Here is a 20,508-nt window from a genome sequence, read left to right as displayed (position 1 = left end):
AAGCTGCTGTCCAGTTATGGGAGACACCCTTGGACTGATCAGGAAGCTGGGCAGGCTACCTTTAGTGCCTCGGCGTGGTCAGAAAACACAGAACCCATTGAATCAGTTTGTTCTCTTTTCCTGTCTGTCGACTTTTGGCAGAGTTCCCATGAAGGTCAGGCAGTCTCAGCTGTGCTAAGGCAAATAATAGGAAGAGCGCAGCAGGTGTGTGGCAGATGGCACCCAGAAGAGGGTAGGGAGGGTCAGGGACAAGAACCCAAGTGTAGAAGCACATGGCTGCTTGTGGGGCATGGGTATGAAGGGAGCAGCTTGCCTGTGCCCATGCAGAGGCGCCCTTTCTATTCTGCCACAGCCTGGACCTCATCCCACAAGACTAACGTAACTCATTAAAAGAAATCAATTACTGGGCAGTGGTTTGCCAAACTTCTCACCATTTTCCACTGGTCTACGGATCTCTTGACAAGTGACTTCCTTCTGTCCAGGGCCCTTGTTCCTCCCCGTATCTAACACCCTGAGCTTCTGAGGAAGATGAAGAGGAAGACAACCAACAGACTCAGCTGATAGGCAGTGGGACCTGCCTGTCTTCCGGTCTTTCCCCAGACCACACAACTCCCTATGAGTCTGTCCCCGCCCTCAAGTCCATTCCTCCCTGGGTCATCCTGATGTGTGAGGCTCTGCAGAACAGCTTCCAGAGCTATGACCAGATCCTATCAGTTCCTACACTTCCAAAGATGAAGACTTACGGAGGACACCCAAGGGTCAGAGTGAACTCTACCCAAAGACACTAATACCACCAACCAAGTCCTTATGATGCACTACAGCATGTGGGACCAAACCTGCATTTGCTACTACCCTAGCCTTTATCAGGCCTGATGCTTATACTTCTACACCCCCCGAAACAGCAGGGTTGACTATGCAACAGGCTGTGGTGTTTCCATGACCTGTGGTGACCTCATAATGAAGTGGGCAAATGCCTACATCAACTGGCATGAATCTTGTGGACATGTGGGAACTGCAAATGGTTGAGAAAGCTCTTACCCCTGCAGTCCCTGGCACCCTCTATTGGCTCTGATACCTATGATCAAGGTAACCTACTGAGCAGGCTAACCTAGGGCAGTGCCTCCTCCGGATCACAGCACTTACAGGCACCCTCTCAACATATGTCCCTGAAGTCACTTGTCCAGCATCCCCTAAGGAACGTGGGCCAGGTTTTGAAACTAAATCTCATTCTTGAACCCAAACAAGCCCACTGTTTCAGACCTCAACTCCCCAGGTCTGTGTTTCTCCAAACACATGCTCCAACTCTGCGAAGTTTGGCATCAATCCCCTACCATTGCCCCTACCTCACAAACCCAGGATTGCACAAAGCTGAGACTACCTCTGTGCCTGTGGGTACTGCCCTGACCCCAGCCCAGAAGGGACCTCTGCCTGGCCCTTTCCCGTCTCCAGTGCCCCAACCAATACCATACCCTCGCCTGCCTCTTCAATAACAAACCAGCAGCTCACCCCCTAGACAAAACCACTTCCTCTTTAATTGCTGTTAAAGATTCACATAACCTGCTTTGGAGGTGAGGGGGGCAACCCCTGCCCCCTCCTCACTCCACTCTCTGATTACCTGGTCTTTTGCAAAATATTTTAGCCAGGAAGAAAAAAAAAAAAAAAAGACCGGAAACCACTGACACAGACGGCCCAAAGCCTGGGTTGACTAAGGGAGCAGGGCTGGGCTAGGTAAATCCATTCCAATTCCCCCTTTCTGGGATGGGGCCAGGACCTGGACACCTTCCCAACCACTGCACACCCTCTCAGCCCTGGCTGGGAGGGAGCAAAGGATAGAAACACAGATCAGGAGCTGCTCCAGTAAGAGAGGGGCTGGACAGAAAGGATTGTGGGGGAGGGGCCCCATTGTAGGGGTGCCCCCTTCCCCAGATCACCACGGGCGCTGCACAATCACACGTACGCAGTCACAGTCACAGACACAACCCGAGAGCACCCCCACCCCACCCCACCCCTGCCCACCCTTGGCTTCCCCTACCCTGAAATGCCCTCCCCTCGCCCCTACCCACCCCATCCCCATATTGGGGAACAAAGCAATAAATTACAAGGCCCCTCTCTAGCCCCCTCCTGTTCCAATCCTTCTCCCCCACCCCAAGATCGTAAGGGGAAGAACCCAGGCTCTCGGCTCCCCCTGGCTCTTTAGCTTCCATTCATAGACAGGTAGAGGGGGATTCTGATTTCCACTCCTCGTGGACCCTTTCACAGAAAGGGTTGGGGACCCCTCCACCTCCACGGGCAGCAGGGGTCCTGCCCCTCGCCGCCCTTCCCCCTCACTGGGCAGTGAGATCAGCATGGAAGGGGTGGGGTCCCCATATTGGTCCCAAGTCCCAGGACTAGTCCTCCACCTACTAACCCCTCCCCTCTGGCGTGGCGTTGCCCCAGGAGCCAGCCTGGGTTTTGGGCTTCGGCCACCAGATTGTAGAACGCAGGCAGGACTGGATCTTTTACCCGCCCCTAGGTGGGGACGAGCCAGTAAGTCCGAGCGCCCTGGAGCCGTACAGCTGCAAAGGCAGCAAGTAGACAGACCCAGGGTAATCCAAGTATGGAAACAGTGGAGTAGGGGCGTGTTGAGCTAGGGTCTCCATGCCTCGTGGGGAGAGGGAGGTGAGTTTGTGTCTCCTGGGAGGCGTGTGGGGCTGTGCCCTCGTGGGGGGGTAGGAAGTGCTCCAGTGGGACGGGGTGCGGACTGGAGAGGTGAGTGGGTGCATCTGTCCAGCGGTCCACCCGGTGTGGTCGTGCCCGGCCCGCGCAGGGGTGGGAGGGTGTCTCTCCCGTTGCTGAGCAACTATACCAGCGCTATCGTGGTATCCACGCGGCCCAAGCTGGCAGCGCTGCTCCGGCGCCTCGGGCTGGGCGTGGCGGTAATGCTGGGGGTGGTGGCCGCGCTCGGTGTGGTGGCTGTGCTGCCGCCTTCTCCCGGGCAACCGTGCTGGAGGAGGATGTCTGCACACAGCTGGCTGCCAGCCTGGCGGGCGTAGAACAGGGCCGTGCGGCCCTGCGCATCACGGGCCGCCACATCTGCGCCGTACTGCAGGAGGAAAGAGTCGTATGACCACGCGCCATCCAGGGTACCTCCACCCGCACACCTCCCACTCTACGCCTCCAAGCCCACCTCCGAGCTCCCTTTCCCTACCTCTCCGCTCACGTACCCACAACAGCAGCTGCGTGATGACAACGTGGGCGAGCTCAGCCGCCAAGTGGAGCGGCGAACGGAGCTGCGGGTCCTCCACGCTGGTGTCGAGTGGCCCATGTCGAGCGTGGGCCAGAAGCAGCAGAACAGTGGCCACGTCCTGGGCCTGCACAGCGGCCCACAGCTGGCGGCCCAACGGCTCCTCTGTGGTACCCAGAGGCGCCAGGAACAGCAGCTGCTCGTACTTGGCGCGAATCCACGACTCACGCTCCTCCCTGCAGTACCAGGGACCAAGGGAAAGAGTTGTAGGGAACCTCTAATCAGGACCTCCCAGGAACCGTACCCTCTCCACACTGATGCTCTATCCTTACCGCGAAGAGTCCCGCGTGGGCTTGGCACGGCCCCGAGTGTCGCTCTCCCACACGCGGTTGGCCGTGTCGTTGCCAATAGCCATCAGCACCAGGGTCAGCTCCCGCGGCCAGTCGTCCAAGTCCAACGAACGCACGCGGGACAGGTGTGTGCCCAGGTTCCGGTGGATGCCAGAACACTCAATGCAGATGAGCGCACCCAGATTCAAACTGGCCCACGTGGGGTCTGGGGAAAGGATGCAACACAAGCGGTAAATTCCGGTTGGCAGCATGTCAACAAGACACTCCACATTTCCGCCAGACTCCAGCTAACGCCCCTAGTCTGGGATCCTGCTTCCCAGTTCCCTTAGCAGTGCCCTCGCCTCGCACTCACTGGGAGCTCCACAGTCCACGCAGGTAGAGTTTCCCTTTGCGTTTCGGATTGCCTGGATGGCCACAGCTTCGCTTTGGCTGTCAGTGCGCAGCTGCAGAAAAAAGTGAGGTCGGAGCTGCACCTCTGATCCCCAGCCACTGTTGCTAGTTTCCATCAATAGCCTCAAAAGCGTTTACCTTGACCTTGCTGCTTTCACAGCACTGCAGACTGGCCAGAATCTGACTCTCGATGGCCTGAACCCAGGCATCCCGCTCCTCGAAGCTGGCTGCCTCAAAGTGCCACGTCTGCCCAGTGCTGGACACGATCAGGAACTCAAAGTTTTCCTCTGGGTAGGTGGATGGGAGAAGTCATGAGGGACAGAGTTCAAGCAGGAGGCCTTCCCCAAACCCTTCCTCCCTGATGTCCTTGGAGCCCCTAGGAGTGGGACAGTGGGGGGAGGGGAAGCAGAGGGTGGGAAACAGCAGGAAGCCCGAGCACATGCAGGGAGAAGCAGGGCACCCCATCCCTCTGCACCCCCAGCTTAGCACCCCTCCCGGCTCCCGCTTGTTACCTGCTTTATAAATATTTCTTAAACTACCAAAGGATTTTAGTTTCCACATTTTGCGCTTGGCTGGTTTCCCGAAGCGAAGGAGATAGAGACAGAATGGAAAGTCCGACAGAGAAAGAGACCAAGAAAGGAGGAAGAGGCAGATGGAGAGATGGAGAGACAGTGACAGAGAGAGCCAGAGACGAAGCAGGACAGACAGATGGGGAGAGAAAGCAGAACCAAAGTCAGTGGCCCCAGAGCAGAGTGGAGCGGAAGCCAAGAGCCAGGAGAGTCGGCAGATCTGGAACCCGGGTCTCAGCACCCGGCAAAGAACGGGGCGGCAGGGGGTGGGGAGGCCAGGCAGGTTTTGTGACTAGAGAGAAATCTGGTCTCTGTAGGGGGAGGGATGTCAGACTTTGTGTGAACAGTAGGAAAGGGGCAGAGATAAGGGGCCCGGGGCTCAGAAGGCAGTAGAACTGGGAGCAGGGATTGTTATTGGGGGGTGGGGTGGGGACGAGGACAGGTATGGGGTGAACGCCCAAGGCCTCTTGGATGAACCTGCCAACTGTGGGTTATTGAGAGCAGGGGCTGGGGAGTCAATAGGGGTTGCAGTACCAAATATGGGTGCAAAGGATGGGGTCAGAGGTGCAGATGAGGGCGGGAACTAGGAGAAAAGAGCAGGAGCTGGGAGCAGTGGGGTGGACAGGAGCTGGGTGGTGTCCATCCATTTCCCCACTGAGTTGTGTGCAGTGGTGATGACAGTCAGACACTCAGTTCACACACTTTTCCTGCTCTGCGAGAGCTAGGTCAGGGGTTCGGATACGGGATGAGGGTCCGAAGTGGGAGTGGAACCCCGCCCCCACCACAGCCTCACCTTCAGCCTGCACGGTTGAGCCTTCAGTCTTGGATGGTGTGCTCAATTTCTTCCTCCTCTGCTTCTTTACCATGGGAGATGGTGGGGGTTCCCGACTCAGGGGGCTCAGGTCTCCAGATGGGGTACAGTCTTAGGGAAGGGGACACAGTGCCTCGGTTGCCCTTCCATAGACTTCCCTATAACTTGTATCCTGCCCTGAACTTCCATTTTAGGATATTCCTCCTCAGCTGTCCCTGTCCAAGAGCCCCCCCTTCTGCATCATTCCTGGGAGGAGGGCAGGGGAGGGTTTTAGAATCAGATCTGCATTCAGCTCTTTTTAAAAATAATTTATTTTCATTTTATGTGCATTGGTGTTTTGTGTACATGGATGTCTATGTGGAGGGGGGGGATTGGATCCCCTGGAACTGGAGATACAGTTGTAAGCTGCCATATGGATGCTGGGGATTGAACCCAGGTCCTCCGGCAGAGCAGCTGGTACCCTTAACTGCTGAGCCACCTTTCCAGCCCGTGTTCAACTCTTGGCTGTGCAACTTACTAGCCTTGAGACCTTGAACAAGTTAATTTATTTTCTGAGCCTCAGATTTTTTTTCATCCCTAAAATGGGGATAGTAACGTTGACCTGATAAGTTGCTGTGAGAAACATTTACTAAGGTGTTACTTCCTATTCATGTCTATATTTGTATACTCTACAAATGGAATACAATTTATAGATATAATTTCCAAACACTTCCAACACTGATGGCTGACTATGTGCTGGTTGGTTGGTCAAGGTCCACAGCTTGTTAAACTAAACCTCGGTGAAACTTCCTATAGGGCAGACACTGAGGCATGGCGAGGTCACGTGGCATGGCAAACTAAGGATCTGAGCTCAGACAGGCAGACTAGCTCCAGAGTCTTGCTGTCTTCTGTGCCATGACAGACACAGCATATGAACTCAGCGCCAGTCACCCAGCAGGCAGCCCTTGTGTTCCCTCGAACATTTGTTCCTGCACCAAGCCTCCACTTTACTTCACTTCCCACCCAGATCCCATTTGGATTTGGAAGCCAGTAGATGGAGGATGGTCCCACTAACCGGTGCTAAGGGCCCGGGCCAAATTCCGATCTGGCTTCAGCAGGTGCTTGGATGTCTGGTCCGGTGGAAGCTGCAGGGAGCTGGGGCTGGGGCTGGGGCTGGGCATAGGAGTAGTGGCTTCTGGGGGAAGGAGAGGGAGAAATATCAGTGAGCCTGTCCCTGAGTCAGTCGCCACCCCACACAGCCAGGGTAGCACCAACTCCTCTCGCCACCTTCCTCTGTCCCTGTCTCCTTCCCTGTGCACTCCTGGACCCCACTCACCAGGACCTTCGCCCATCTGGACGGTGCTCATGTCCTTGACCAACCCGTTGATGCTGGCTGAGGGGCCGAAAGCAGAGATAGCCCTTGGGGGCCGCTTGCCTGGGACTTTGACAGTTGTCCGTAGCAAGTCCATCTCTTTGCCGTGTGTACTGTGGATGTAATCCTGTAGAGGTACAGGACTCAGAGTGGCATGCGGGCGGGGGGGGGGGGGGCTTTCAGCTTTTGTGCTGGAAAGTAAACAGTATTAACAGGATACAGAGGGGCTCTGAGAGCTGACTGGACTGGGAAGAGTTCGTAGGGGGCAGTCCTGTCAGACTTGGCCAGGAAGCATTCCTTAAATGGCAGGCCTCCCTGGGGCCTGTCCATGGTACTCTCCCACTGACTGCAAGTCCTTGGGGCAAGGAGTTTACCTTCCTATGCCCATTACAGACAAGCTTCATAAGCCTAAGAGAACAGAACTAAAGGCCCCTGGAAATGATGCCAGGATTTGTCAGAGGCACAGAAAGAACTAGAAGGACATCCAGAGTTTTCTGGTGTGAACCATCTCGGCTACTTACATTAATGCTGGGGTGGTAGAGTAGAAAGCCATTACTAGAAAGAGTCACGTATTTCTTCTTCCATTCTTTGTTCAAGGAATTGCCACTTCTCTTTAGCAAGAAGCTCTGGAAGAGCGAGAAGATGTGTGGGAGAAAAGTCAGCTAAGAACGGCTGCTTCCGACCCTTCTTCAGCTCCCAAACCCCTTACCTGTTTAATGGGGATGGCTCGCCCACTCCCTGTTGTCTCTCCCCGACTGTCTAAGCTCCGCTTCTCAGAGTCACTGCCCCGACGGTTCTGGAATGGTTACTGGAATTAGCCAGAGGATGGGTAGGATACGAGGATGGGAAGTAGTGAAAAGGAAAAGAGGGAGAGCCAACAGAGACATGCAGAGACTAAGGACAACAGGCAGGCAACGGGACAGGAGGAAAAGGGGGCCGGTATGTCTAATACCGCAAAAAGGCTGGTCCTTCGCTTGGCTGCTCGGTGTAGGGACCCTGGGGTGCTTAACCCAGCCACAGTGGCCGCCTCAGCTCGGAGCTCCCGGTGTCCAACATTAGGTGAAGATGGAAGTGAAGAAGAGTAGTCGCTAGTGTGGCCCCCGTTGCTAGCCTGGAGGCAGACAGAGGAGTCAGCAGAGCGTAGCACCTATACCCACCAAGCCAAGCTGACGCCCAGTATGAGACATTCCCTACTGCCATCCTAATTCACCCAGTGCCATCGGCAACACGAATCTTCCCTAGCTCTGTCACACCACTTCAAGTGTTGCAAAGTCTGGTTTCCTGATAAGGGAGGGTGGCTGGCTTAGAGGCGTTGCAAAGGGCTCCTCATGCCTGGCTGATTGCTGGTCCACATTACTTTCTTTTCTTTCTTGCGCAGCCCTGGCCCTCCTGGAGCTCACCATGTAGATCAGGTTGTCCTCAAACTCAGAGGTCCACCTGCCCCTGTCTCTGAAGTGCTGGGATTCAAGTCGTGTGCCACCACCACCCAGCCACAATGTTGCTCTCGAAGCCCACTCATTTTCCCACTTCTGGAGTTGACATCAGTCTCCGACACCCAAACTCACCTGCCCGGCTACAGGAGTCGAAGCGGCTGAATGGCTTGGTGAGCTGGGCAGGGACTTGCAGGCAGCCAGGAGTTGCTGCTGTTTGCGCAAAGTCACCACCTTCTGGGCCACTGGAGGGGAGAGGCGTTGGGGGAGTCGTGAGCAGGAAAGATACCCAAGATCACTTTCCTAGGTCCTCTTCTGAGAAGCCCCAGGAGATAAGATAGTCCCAAGCTCCTTGTCTCTAGACCCCCTTGCCATCTATGGCCTAGCCAGATTCTCCTGCCCAGGAAGAATCTGTGAATTAACCGAGCCTTCCATAGGCTCCCAGACCCCTCCTCGCTCCCAGAGACCAATTTCCTGTCACTGGAAAACACAGAACAGGAAACTGGGAACCTGAAATATCACAGGACCTCCAGCTTTCCACGCTCATGTGCTGGGGACGACCGCACTCACCCTCCTGGAAGACCCGGTCCACATTGAGCCCATAGGTTGCACAGGTCTCATAGTAGCTGCAACGTTTCATGTCTGTGCAGAGAGCCCGGGCTCGAGCGTCACCCACCACTCGCGGAGAGGAGGCACTGATCCTGTCTGAGGAGACAGGCAAAGGGGTAGGATGGGTGAGGTGCCCTCCCGCCAGTGTTGATGATTCCCTTTACCATGTGTCTGGAGCCCAGGTTAGACCTCCTAGAGTTAGGGTGTGGGAGAACATCTGTCCTCAAGTAGACTGTTAAGTGTATAAGCACCTTTGTGAGTGCCAGGCCCAGTAAAGTCTGTATGTATGTGTGTTTTTCTCTCTCTCTGTGTGTGTGTGTGTCTGTATGTGTCTGTCTTTCACTCTCTGTGCATGTGTCTTTCTGTGTGTCTCTGTGTGTGTGTCTAACTTTCTGTATGTGTGTCTTTCTGTCTGTCTGTCTCTGTGTGTGGTTTTCTGTCTCTGTGTGTCTGTATGTCTCTGCATGTGTTTGTCTTTCTCTCTGTGTGTATGTGTCTTTCTTTATGTCTCTCTGTGTGTGTCTGACTTTCTTTCTGTATGTGTGTCTTTCTGTCTGTCTGTCTGTCTGTCTCTCTGTGTGTTTTTCTGTCTCTGTGTGTCTGTATGTCTCTGCATGTGTCTGTCTTTCTCTGTGTGTGTATGTGTCTTTCTTTATGTCTCTGTGTGTGTGTCTGACTTTCTTTCTGTATGTGTGTCTTTCTGTCTGTCCGTCTGTGTGTGTGTGTGTGTGTGTGTGTGTGTCTATTTTTCCAGGCCATACTCCTGAAGCTGAGTGGAGGTTCCTGACAATGGCTCAGACAAACACCCTGAGAATCACTGAACCTGAGACCTGAGTGAGAGGAAAAGTTCAATGCCAGATGTAACAGGTGGGCTACTCATTCTACAAGTCAGAAGCTAGGAGGCAAGGGACAGGCGGAGGCTTGAACCTGCAACAGCATCAGCACCAATATCAGCACCAGCACAGAGTGCCCTGGACAGCTGGACAGCGATGGCAGAGACAATGCTCCTCCTGCCATGCACGGTACAATCTGAGTGATTCTGAGCTCCTACTAGGAGAACTGAAAGTTTTCTGCTCTCCTTATTTCTCCAGTATCTCCATGTTTCCTCTCTGTAGAGAAATTCCTTTCTAACAGTGTCAGCCTGACCCAGCTGACGAGAAAGGCTTTTCAGCCACACTAGGACTTGACATTTCTGTGTGTCCCACGGCAATGGCGTCAGAAATGGCAGAGAGAACACAAGGTAGGCAACATCTCCAGAGATGGTCATTACAGCGGTCCTCTCCTCCCAGGCTGTCCTCATTTCTCTGCAGAGACCTTGGGAGGTTTGTTTGGTTCATTATTTCCTTATTTGGACATCAGGCTCCCTCTAGAGGGTTGCTGGACTCTAAATAGCCAGTTTGACACCTTGCCAAATTATCAGCCATGGTGGGCAATATTTTATAGGTACCCCCACCCTCCTCTAAAAGCAAGGTTTCCATATCCCCTCCTTACCTTGGGTCCCAACCAGAGCCAGGGCCAGACCTCCTCGTCCTTCCCCACGAAGGGAGCTCAGCTGCCCATGGAGACGGCTCACAGCCTGGAAGCTGCTCTCATCCTCCAGGCTGAAGACGAAGATCACAGCATCCGCCCAGCCTGAGAACTTACAGGGGATGAGAGGGCAAACACAGGGTCATACAGGCCCCATCCCCTCTGGGTACCATTCAGAGGCTGTCCTAGCAAGACAGAACGCTTCCATGTCCAATACTGATCCCAGCCAGCCTACTACAGCCACCGCCTCCATTCCTCACCTTGGCATCGGGCGCTCCCGCTTCCTCTCGGATCAGCACCAGATGAGTCTGCCCGTCCACCAGCATCTCTTTCTTGTACTGTTCACCTGTCCAGAAGAGTTGAGTCAAGTCACCGAACCTTCTCACATCCCCTCAACTTTAGTTCTTGTGCCTCAAGTCCCATCTTGGTACCTGCCCAGGCCCGGATCTTACTGGTGGATCCCTGGCCCCCAGTCTTAGCTTACTGTGGTTCCTGGGCACTCACTCTCTGTCTTCTCCAGCACCTGGTATGAACCTGTGAGGAATCTGTGGATGAGGGAGGACTTCCCACTTCTGACATCACCCAGCACACCCTAAAGGAGAGATGTGGAACAAGATGCCGGGTCTGCTCATGCCAGAGAACCCACAGGGACTGGCTACCCAAAAAAGGCCCTCCAGGGCCTCCGGTCAGCTGGGAAGAGCAGGCAAGAAATGACCCCAAAGTTTAAACAGACCACAAGCTAAGCAATACCCTTTTGTGTGTGTGGGGGGGGCGCACACACGTGTGAGCTATTCACTGAACACATTAAACCGCGTGTGTAGTAGGGTATACTACTACAAGGCATTAGCTGAAAGTTTTTACTCTGTTTATTACTGTTTAAAGCAAAAGAACACTAAGCGTTTTTTTTTAAAAAAAAAAAAAAGTGCGGGACTGTAGAGATGGCTCAGCGGTTAAAAGCAGTAGCTGCTCTTTCAGAGGTCCTGAGTTCAATTCCCAGCAACTCATGGTGGCTCACAACCATATATAGTGGGAATCTGACGCCCTCTTATGGAATAAAGGCGTACAGGCATATAGAACACTTATACATAAAATAAATTAATAAAATCTTAAGAAAAATGCTAGAAAGAAGAAGACTGGACAAATGGGAAGAGACAAAACGAAGACAAGTTGTGAGGATGTTCTGAGCAGCCAGCCCCTTCAAGAAGGCTATGCTGCTCAACTCAATTCGGAGCGTTCTTGGTTCTCAAAGAGAGGAGAGGGGCAAAGGGAGAGAATGGGGCATGCCTGGGGAAGTAAAGCTCGCCTGCAAGTCAAGGACCTGGGCTACCTACCAGGCGCAGTTCAGGAATTGAGCGGCTCAGAGTCCATTCCTGGCTATTGACCACAGCCTCTGCAAAGGGAAAAGTGCAGTAAGAAGGAAGACTGTGGCCTAGGAGGACTTCCAGCCCACAGGCGTTCTCTTTTCTGAGGGCTTCACCTAACCCCTCAGACCCTGCCTGCACTGGAGAGTGGTCCCCAGTCCTCCCATCCCAGCCACTCTCTCCACAGCTGTTGCCGCCGCTCAGTGGTTGCTTAGCAACAGAGCTGGCAAGACGAAAATACTTCAGTTGGCATCTCCCTTAAAACACATCCTCAAACGTGGGTCCCTGCCCCAGACCAGATTAGGACGACTTTACTAGTGATGAGTCTCCTCCCACCACATAGAATAGAGGGTTCCGTCCCCCCCCCCCCGACATTCTCAGAGCAGACCTAAGGCGGAAGGCCTGAGTCCTAGAATGGAGTGGGTCTCCCTCAATCTCCATTTCACAGGAGCGAAGAGGTGGTGAGGGCTTTCCTGCCCTTTTTCAAGGTCAGTGGCACAGGTAGTTCTAACTCCTGTTCACCGCCCAAGGGAGACAGAACTTTGATTTTTCCTTTGCCTAGATCTCCATAGCCTCCGAAAGAACCGTGTGGGGACGGTAAGGCTCCGTTCCCAGGCAGAGAGAAACCACAGGCCTGGGGAGAAAAGATTCTCCTTGCACCCGCCGGGTCCAACCCCCGCGCCTGACACTGGCCGGACGTTCCCGGGGCGCCGCAGCTGCGGCGGGAACTCGGGGATCCGGAGCCATCTGCTCCCACCCGCTCAGGAGCCAAACCCCCCGGGGCCGCCCCCGCTTCCAGACCCGCCTCCCCTCCAGGGAATGTGAGCGGAACCGAGTCGTGGGTCGCTACCCACCCCCCCCACCCCCGCGCGCCTGTCTCTACTATTTAGAAAATAATAAAAGCACCCCTTGGGAGGAAAAAAAATTAAAAATTAAATAAATAAAGCTACCTCCTTGTATGGCTTCCCAAGTCTCCTGGGCTAAGAATTGTCTTTACAGCAGTTCCGCCCCCTGACTCACTCCGGGGTCAGCCCTGAGCTGGTTTCGACGCCGCTGTGGGGCGGGGGTGGGTAGTGCGGGAAGCCAGGCTTCCTATCTGCCCCCTTTCAGTTCACATTTAAATCTGCACGTTCCAGCCCCCGCTCACTCAAGAACCGCCCAATCCACCTTCAGTGCCTGGAAAAACCGCCAGCCGGCTCTCAACCCAGGAAACCTGTCTCTGGCGAGGAACCGGCGGCAAGGTCACTGCCACACCACCTGTGTCAATTACTCTGGGGAAACTGAGGCTCCTAGCTTCCCTGCATCTCCAGTGTCCCTCAACACAAGGCAAAGTCCCTATCGCCTGACTTCTAGACTCCAACCAGGGCTGAGATTGGGGTCTGAGGCTTCTGTGGGATGCTTTCCTACAGTAAGCATTGACCAAGGCCACGGTTCTCCAGGAAGCACCAAAACACTCCTGTCACGTCTCCTCGCTTCAGGACCTCTTCCTAGTCTTTGCCCCAGCCCTTGGTGGAGAAGCGAACCTAACTCCTCCATCCACTCAAGAGAAAAGCTTCCCTCGTTCTTGCACAGCGTTCCCCCAACCCCAAATAAGCCTTCAGGTATCTCCGGCCCTGACCCTTCTTCCTACTCACTAGGGGAGGCGCGTAGCTCTGCGCCCAGCAGCTCCCTGGACCCGCTGCTGGAAGACAAGCCTGGGGGTCCGGGAAGGGGACCGGGGCCAGGAGGCCCCCCTGTGCTCTTGGTGAAGATACCGCTGATAAACTTGAGCATCTTGCGGTCACGAGTGGACGCTCGGCCGCCCTCCCGGCCCCTTTTCAGCCCTGGAGCTGGTGGCTCCAGAGTGATAGGGGGTGCAGGCCCGAGGGGCTGCGTGGAGGTGGCGGTGACAGAAGTGGCTGGAACTGGGGTTGCTGGCACGGTGAGCGGAGGAGAGCCGGCAGTGGGTCCTGGATGCAAGTCACTATTGTCCAAGGTCTTACTCTTGCCTTTCCGTGGGGATAGCTTCCCTCTCGCTCCAGCCCCAGCCCCGACCCCACCAGAGGTCGTGACTGCAGCTCCCCCTCCCCCGCCGGTCGCAGTGGCAGAAGCTCCAGTTCCAGCGCTGCTCTTTGACCCCTTGACCCTGGGCTTGCCCTCGCTTTCGGGCCATGACAGGCGGCTACCCGCGCCCTTGCCCCCGCCGGCTTTGGCTCCACTAGTTGTCACGGTCTTGAAAGGCTTGGGAGCCGGTGGAGGAGGCGCCACCTTGAGCCTTCGGCTGCCGGTGCCAGGATGCGGGGAGGACGAGCCCGGGACGCCGCCTCCCGTCCGGCCTTCAGGTTCCGGACCCCCCCAGCTTGGGCTGCTGAGTAGAGGGCGTCGGGAGGAAGAGGGGGCGCCCCCCGGTTTGGAGTCTGGACTCAGCCCCCCGGAGAGCGGGGGTCCCGGAGGGGCGGCCCAGAGGGACAGTCGGCGGCCCGGAGCCGGGGAGACCGGGCGAGCCGGACTGGCCGGAGCCGGGGACAGCGTTGGGGGCTCCGCGCCCCCGGCGCCCGCGCTACTGGTGCTGATCCACAGCGCATCCTGCCGGTGGAAGAGACGCTCGTGCCGCTTCTTGCCGGGTTCCTCCGCGCCTCGGGGGCTGCCAGGATCTCGGGGCTCGGAGCTTCTGGCCCCGGGGGCGCTGGCCGCCGCTGCAGACGGAGAAGGCGGCGGCGGAGGTACCGACTCGAGCTTGACCAGGGTCAGCGAGATGAGGTAGGTCGTTGTCCGGCGCTGAAGCGCGCCCGCGCCCCGGCTCATGGGGCCCGGAGACCCCCGAGCTGGGGAGGGGAGGGAACTCCCCGGGACTGCCTCAGGGGGGCCCGGCCATGGGGCCGCCCTGCTCGCTGCCCCCAGTCCCCGGACCCCACTGAGCCCCCAGCCCGGCTCCGCTGTCGCCGCCGCCTCCGCCGCCTCCTCTTGCGCCCCCCTCCCATCACATGGGGCGCCCCCTCCCCATGCTCCCCGCCCTGCGCTCCCACCCCCTTGGAGCCCCGGGACCTTGGTGCTGCTCCAGGGAGGCGCGCCGGACCCTGCACCCCGGCCTGGGTGGGGGCGCTGAGATGGGCGGAGGAGGGTGGGGAGGACAGTAGTGGGGGCAAATGGGTAAGAAGAAAAAAGGGGCAGAAAAAGGGGACAGGGGACTGGGGGAGAAGCACGGGTGCGGGGAAGGCAGGGGCGGGAATGCGGACTCAATGGGCAGAGGCCACGGATGCAGTGGGAAAAGGGGGGTCTTGAGGATAGGAGACTAGTAGGGCTGTCTGTGCGGGGGATTCGCTGGAGCACGGGGAGGATGCTAGGGATGGAGAGATTGGAGGCGGTGGGGGAGGAAAGAAGGAACGGGAGGGGTAGGAACCCAAGGGTCTGGGGTCTGGGAGGGGAGGGGCGTGGATCCTGGCGAAGAGTCCGGGGGGCCTCGCCCGGGATCGGCTCGGTCCGGATGCGCGTTGTGTCCGGGCGCTCCCCTCACATTGAGGAGGAGGCGGCCCGCGGGCCCCCCCATCTCATCTCCCCCCCCCCCAGCACCGCTGTCTGCTAGGGCGGTACAAAATCCAGGACTGGATTTCCCTTCCAAAACCTGGACTGGATTTCCTGGGTCTTGGATTCACCTCCGCCAACTACCTGGCACCCTCCTTTCTCACACCAAGGTTAGGGAACACGAATGTGGAGTGTGACATTTAGGGGCAAAAGTAAAAACACTGATCTATTGGCTGGACAGGTACAGGAAACAAAACTCTTTTGGTCTCTGTCAATTCTGGGGAACTGAAACCGGAATATTGTGAGCCCTAACATTCCTTCCCAGGACCCCTGTTCTTTCCTTTCTCGGGGTACCTGGATGAATTTCCTTTCTCATCACCCAGCCCCCTCTTCCACCCCAACTCCCACCCCATACTGAATACTTTTACGGCACTGCGGCTTGGACTGATTGTCCCAAAGTGAACTTGGAAAGTGTTCCCCAGGGATGGGGACAAACAAGGAACTTAGTAGGGTAGAAGCGAGGGGGGGGGGGGTGCCTCTCTCTAGAGGAGAGAGACTTGAGGACTCCTGAGCCCAAGCTGCAGCGTGAGTCAAAGGCCCCAGCTCAAGGTGGAAGAAATACATCTACCAATTGACACCCCCCTATTCCAAAATGCATCTAGTCTCCATAGCAACCGTAGCTCCAAGAGTGCCTCAGAAGCTGTGGCGGGGATAAGCGGAGAGGAGGGATCAGTGTGTAGAATGGGTGGGGGACCAATCAAGGGACGCTGGGTTAGTGAAGGCACTATCTCACACCTGGTTACCCACCTACGGGAGATTTTTGCTCCCTGAACACAAGGAACCCCCTCAGTTGAGGTAGTGGGAGCCGGCCTCTTAGGTTTTTGCCTTCAGTCTCCTGAGGTCTATGTAGCCGGGCTCTTAGAGCAGGTTAAAGGGAGCGGCATAGTGAATGGACACCATTTGCGCTGTGTCCCCACCCCTTTAGGGGCTTTGGAGTTCAAGGCTTTGTCCTCCAGAGGGGCAGAGAAACATGAGCAGTTAAATCCATGCAGAAGATAGGCTGAGTCCCCATGGAGGGGGGCGGTGGGCAGGAAGGAAGAAAGTCTCCCTGAAGCCTTGGAGACCCCTGCCCAGGATTTAGAGTCTCGGCGGTCCTTTGATTTGGCTTTCCACCCTCTTGACGCAACCGAGACTATAATAAGTGAGGGCCGTGGGCGGCTCTTGGAAGCAAGAGCCAGCAGTGTGTTCGGCCTGATGCGGGGTAAGGGTTGGGGGCCGAACCGGGTTGTGGGGAGCCCTTTGTCCTCCAGAGGCCCGTACCCACTCTCTCCCAGATCCTATCTTGGAGGTCAATTTCTTAGGGAGTTCTCTTCAGAACTAGGATGACACCCGAGGCAGGAGACACTATCATGAAGGAGAGGATAAGGGGGAATTGTCAGCTTCTTAATATTGGGGGGGGGGCATCTCAGTTTTCCTTTGTGTTCAGTGGGAACAGATTGCTGTCTCACCCAGGGTAGAGCAAGTTACCTATGAAGAGTATATCCTTGACAGGTGAGGTGGTGTACCCTTTTGAGGATGCTGAGGCAGGAAGATTGCTGGGAGTTCAAGGCCAGCCTGAGCTACACAGTGAGTTCAAGGCTAGCCTGAGATAGACAGTGAGTTCAAGGCTAGCCTGAGCTACACAGTGAGTTCAAGGCTAGCCTGAGATAGACAGTGAGTTCAAGGCTAGCCTGAGCTACACAGTGAGTTCAAGGCTAGCCAGAGACAGACAGTAGGATCCAAACCCAGTCTCAAAAAGGAAAAACAAAACAAAAGCTAGTGTGGGGCTGAGGTGTAGAGGGGTGGAGCTTGCCTGGCACACAGGACGCATGGAGGCCCTGGGTTCCGACACACACCTCACACAGAAGTATGGGGTAAAGGTCTACTCTGCCTCCCACTAGTCTCTCTTTGCCCCTCCTTCTTGTGACTTTTTTTTTTCCCAATAGTTGTTCATTATGTAGTTGAGTTTGAGGCTGGTTTAGGATTTGCTATGTAATCCAGGCTGCCCTAGAACTCTTAATCCTGCTCTGTTCACCCGAGTCTTGAGGCTATAGTGCTAGGAATACTGGTGTACCCTATCTCACTAGTTCTCCCCTTTTCTAGAACTAAGGGAGTGTCTTTGCCTGGTCCCAACCCCACTCTACTTCCGACGAAGGTAGGATCTAGAGTTCTTCCCTGGGTGGTCCTACTAGGTCCCCTTTTCCATTACCTGGGATATCAGAGGAGACACAGCTGTTGTCCTGTCAAAGGGTTGGGTGCAGGCAGAAGCTGAATGATACTAGCTTCAGAAGAGCAAGGAGGAGAGAGAGGCATGAGAAGGGAATGGGACTATCCCACCACATCCTAAACCATCCCATCCTTCCTCTAAACTGTACCCTGGTGTCAGGAGGTGTCCTTGATGGAATGTTTTTTTTTAACATCTCCTTCATGGAAAAGTTGCTGAGAATGGAGAGGACTGATAACTGGAATGGCCAGGGTATGATAAATACGGGTTTCTGCCAGGCACACTTCACAGGCAAGGAAGCTTGCTTTTGTGAGTTCCTGGGCATCCACAGATGGATGAAATATAAACAGATCCCCCAGTTCCTCCACAGTGGCCCTTGGTGGAGGGAGAACAGGCTTGCCAGGGCCCCACCACAGGATCCAAGGCTACAGTGGGCAAGGAGGATGTGGCGGATGGTGTTGCCATGACAGCACTTCCTCCCTGTGTTGTCATCACTTACTCTAATGGCACTAAGGAGGTAGAACGGAAGGCACCAAGGAGGTGAGGGGAAGACAAAAAAGGGAACACAGGAGGAGAGGGACTGAGTCAAGTCCTGGGGACCTCACCACACTGCAGCTATACAAAGCATGCAGCTTAAGTGTTGGTGTGTCCCTGACATATCACACCCCCTCCCTTCTGCGTGTGTGTTTCTCTCCGCTGGAAAGAAGAGGTCCCTGATCTTTAGTGGGTCCTGGGAATGAATACATTATCAAGTCCCAGAACCTCCTGCCCCTGAGTGCCTCCCGTTCTGGACTCCCCAGACAGGGACTACATCTATCTAATGGGTCTGTTACAGCCTGTCTCCCCAACGCTTATCCACTCTCTACTGCCAAGAAGGTCAACTCCACAATGACTATTATTTTGTTCAGAGGCGATTTTGGAAAGGGGAATAATGAGGCTCCCCTCCACATCTTTTTCCATCCTCCCCAAACGTCCTCTTCCCGAGTCCCAGCTCCATCTTACAAACTAGGAAGTGACGGCTTGAACAGCAAGCAGTTATGATATGACACGGTTAAGCCTTTCTGTGTCCCCTGCTGGTCCCCCAAACAGTCACGTTAGGGATTGATGCATCTCTTACCTCGTATGCTGTCCAGTGAGGCCTGGATGCCATCTCGGAGATCAGGGTCACCCACTCTCTCTGCTAGCTTCCTGAGTCGGCTTAGAGCCTGCTTGGCCACCTCATGTCGTCTGACTTCTGCTCTTACTGTGGCTAGAGCCAACTGCCTCTGGGCATGCATGTTGCACAGACCTGGCTCGCCAGACTAACAACCACCCCTGGCCCTGAAACCCATGACCTCCCAGCCCCCAAACTTCAGAAGGCCCCTTCTGCTGTGCCCCAGAACTCCTCAACCCTGCCCGCCCTTCCGTCTGTCGGCCTCACTTCCTGACTGGTGAGTTTCAAACCCACAACCCACACAGTACTTACTACCTCTTACACCTCCTGCCCCCTCTAGCGTTGGCCCTTCAGCTCTGACAGTCAATCCCGGCTATGGCTCCTGTCAGGTGACGGGAGCTACCTTAATCAGAGTTCTCACAGCCTCTGTGGGAGGTAGCTAATTAAGATGGGTGTTGGTTCTGGGAGAATGTGGCCCGCGAGATCACAGGTAGGATCTTGTATTCTTGGCGATCTGCAGATTTGTCTGAGAATCACACAGAAATCCACATGCCTTGGTCTGTCACCACAGAGGCCTGTCTGCTAGTGTCCAGCTATTCATTACTGGATGCCCAGCCATTCAAGCCAAGACTCATCCTGCGGATCATCAAGAGTTCAAGTCCCAGTTATTCACCCCTCTGTCTACATGTTCTTATTGGCTTCCCTTAGTCAGCTATTCACTAGAACCATCTCCTGTTTATAGGACCCAAATAGTTATGAAAAAAAATGGGTTGTAGGGGAGGAAAATCACCTATAACCAGAAAAAACTATGTGCTCCAAGTCCAGCTTCTGTCCTAATAATTAGCATGTGTATAACATGTCCAGCTTCTGTCCTAATAATTAGCATGTGTATGACATTTAACCATTTACAACATGTTTTCATATATATTAACGACAAGCCCAAAGGGTAGGATAATTTACCACCATTATGCAGAAGCGCAAACTGTTGCTCAGAAAGGCCCATATCCGGTGAACAAAGATCCAATTGTACTTTTAATTTAATACACACACAGCTGAGATACTCGCCAGCTAGTCCCTCAGAACCATTGTTCTGCTCTTGGGTCATGGCCTGATACAGAAGAAGAAAGAGGAATTGAAAGAGAAAATGGAGATAAAGAGAGTTGGGAGGTTGTAGGTAATGGGTAATTGGCTCAATTTTTTTTTTGACAGGTGTATGGTGCACACAGTGTGTGTGTTCCCATATGTTCTGGTTTCATCTCTTTTACTGTGATACAGTTCCCTGGCAAAAAACGAACTTAGTCAAGAAGGGTTTATTTCAGCTTAGGGTTCTGCGTTACAGCCCATTGCTGTGGGGTGTCATATGCTCACCTGTTTGTGTTCGGTTCTATTGCCACTCTTGTATAGTTCATAACTTTCTGCCTAGGGAATGGGGCCACCCACTGTGGACCGGTTCTTTTTCACATCAGTTAACTAAATTAAGACACCCCACAGAGACTTGCCCACAAGCCAATCCCGTGTAGAAAAAACTCATTGAGCCTCTCCCCCCAGATGATCCTAAACCCTATCAACACTGTTAGAGCTGCCCGTCACAGCAGGTGTGAGCGGGTGCACATGGTCATGTGTGCCTTTGTGTGTGTGTGTGGGGAGGGTTAGTTCAAACTTGTCATTGTGTCTTCCTTGATTGCTCTCCTGACGTGAGAATTTACAAAGGTATTTATTATGGGGATTCAAAGGGTAATGCAGGCTCACAAAATACAGGACAAGGTGGAAACCGCTTTGGGTCCAGCCGCTGTGTCCCTCTGCTCTGCCTCAGGGAGATGTGAACAACCGCACAAGCTTGTTTCTATTCCGACCTCCCAAGAGAGCAAGAGAGACCCCTCCTCTTCCTAATAAAAGCTCACATCTGCATACAGAAGCCACATCCTAAGACCAGTACCCCAAAGCTACTGGTGGAAATGAATTCCCACAAC

At 54.8% G+C, this 20,508-nt stretch overlaps 1 protein-coding gene across 3 annotated transcripts; it reads right to left on the bottom strand.

The window, feature by feature from the left end:
• Positions 1–2,595: 2,595 nt before the first annotated feature.
• Positions 2,596–18,772, bottom strand: Agap2 (ArfGAP with GTPase domain, ankyrin repeat and PH domain 2). Of its 3 annotated transcripts, XM_048418568.3 has the most exons (19): positions 13,256–14,545; positions 11,592–11,650; positions 10,765–10,852; positions 10,521–10,606; positions 10,225–10,372; positions 8,695–8,829; positions 8,260–8,369; positions 7,647–7,805; positions 7,404–7,490; positions 7,216–7,320; positions 6,659–6,821; positions 6,398–6,517; positions 5,326–5,454; positions 4,476–4,535; positions 4,102–4,250; positions 3,926–4,016; positions 3,556–3,778; positions 3,204–3,459; positions 2,596–3,082 (listed from the first exon to the last, which is right to left on the bottom strand). In XM_048418568.3, the coding sequence occupies exons 1-19, from the start codon at positions 14,403–14,405 to the stop codon at positions 2,840–2,842; spliced, it is 3,561 nt and encodes a 1,186-aa protein (XP_048274525.3). In that variant the 5' UTR covers positions 14,406–14,545; the 3' UTR covers positions 2,596–2,839. The 3 variants fall into 3 exon arrangements, with proteins under 3 accessions (XP_048274525.3, XP_048274527.1, XP_048274526.3); XM_048418570.3 differs by lacking the exons at positions 4,476–4,535; positions 13,256–14,545 and adding an exon at positions 18,503–18,772; XM_048418569.3 differs by lacking the exon at positions 4,476–4,535 and having other exon boundaries at positions 13,256–14,546.
• Positions 18,773–20,508: the final 1,736 nt, after the last annotated feature.

The sequence above is a fragment of the Myodes glareolus genome, chromosome 26 (genome assembly GCF_982192425.1).
Source record: "Myodes glareolus chromosome 26, mMyoGla1.1, whole genome shotgun sequence".
In the NCBI taxonomy this organism is placed as follows: Eukaryota; Metazoa; Chordata; class Mammalia; order Rodentia; family Cricetidae; genus Myodes; species Myodes glareolus.
This window is presented reverse-complemented; position numbering and strand designations above follow the sequence as displayed.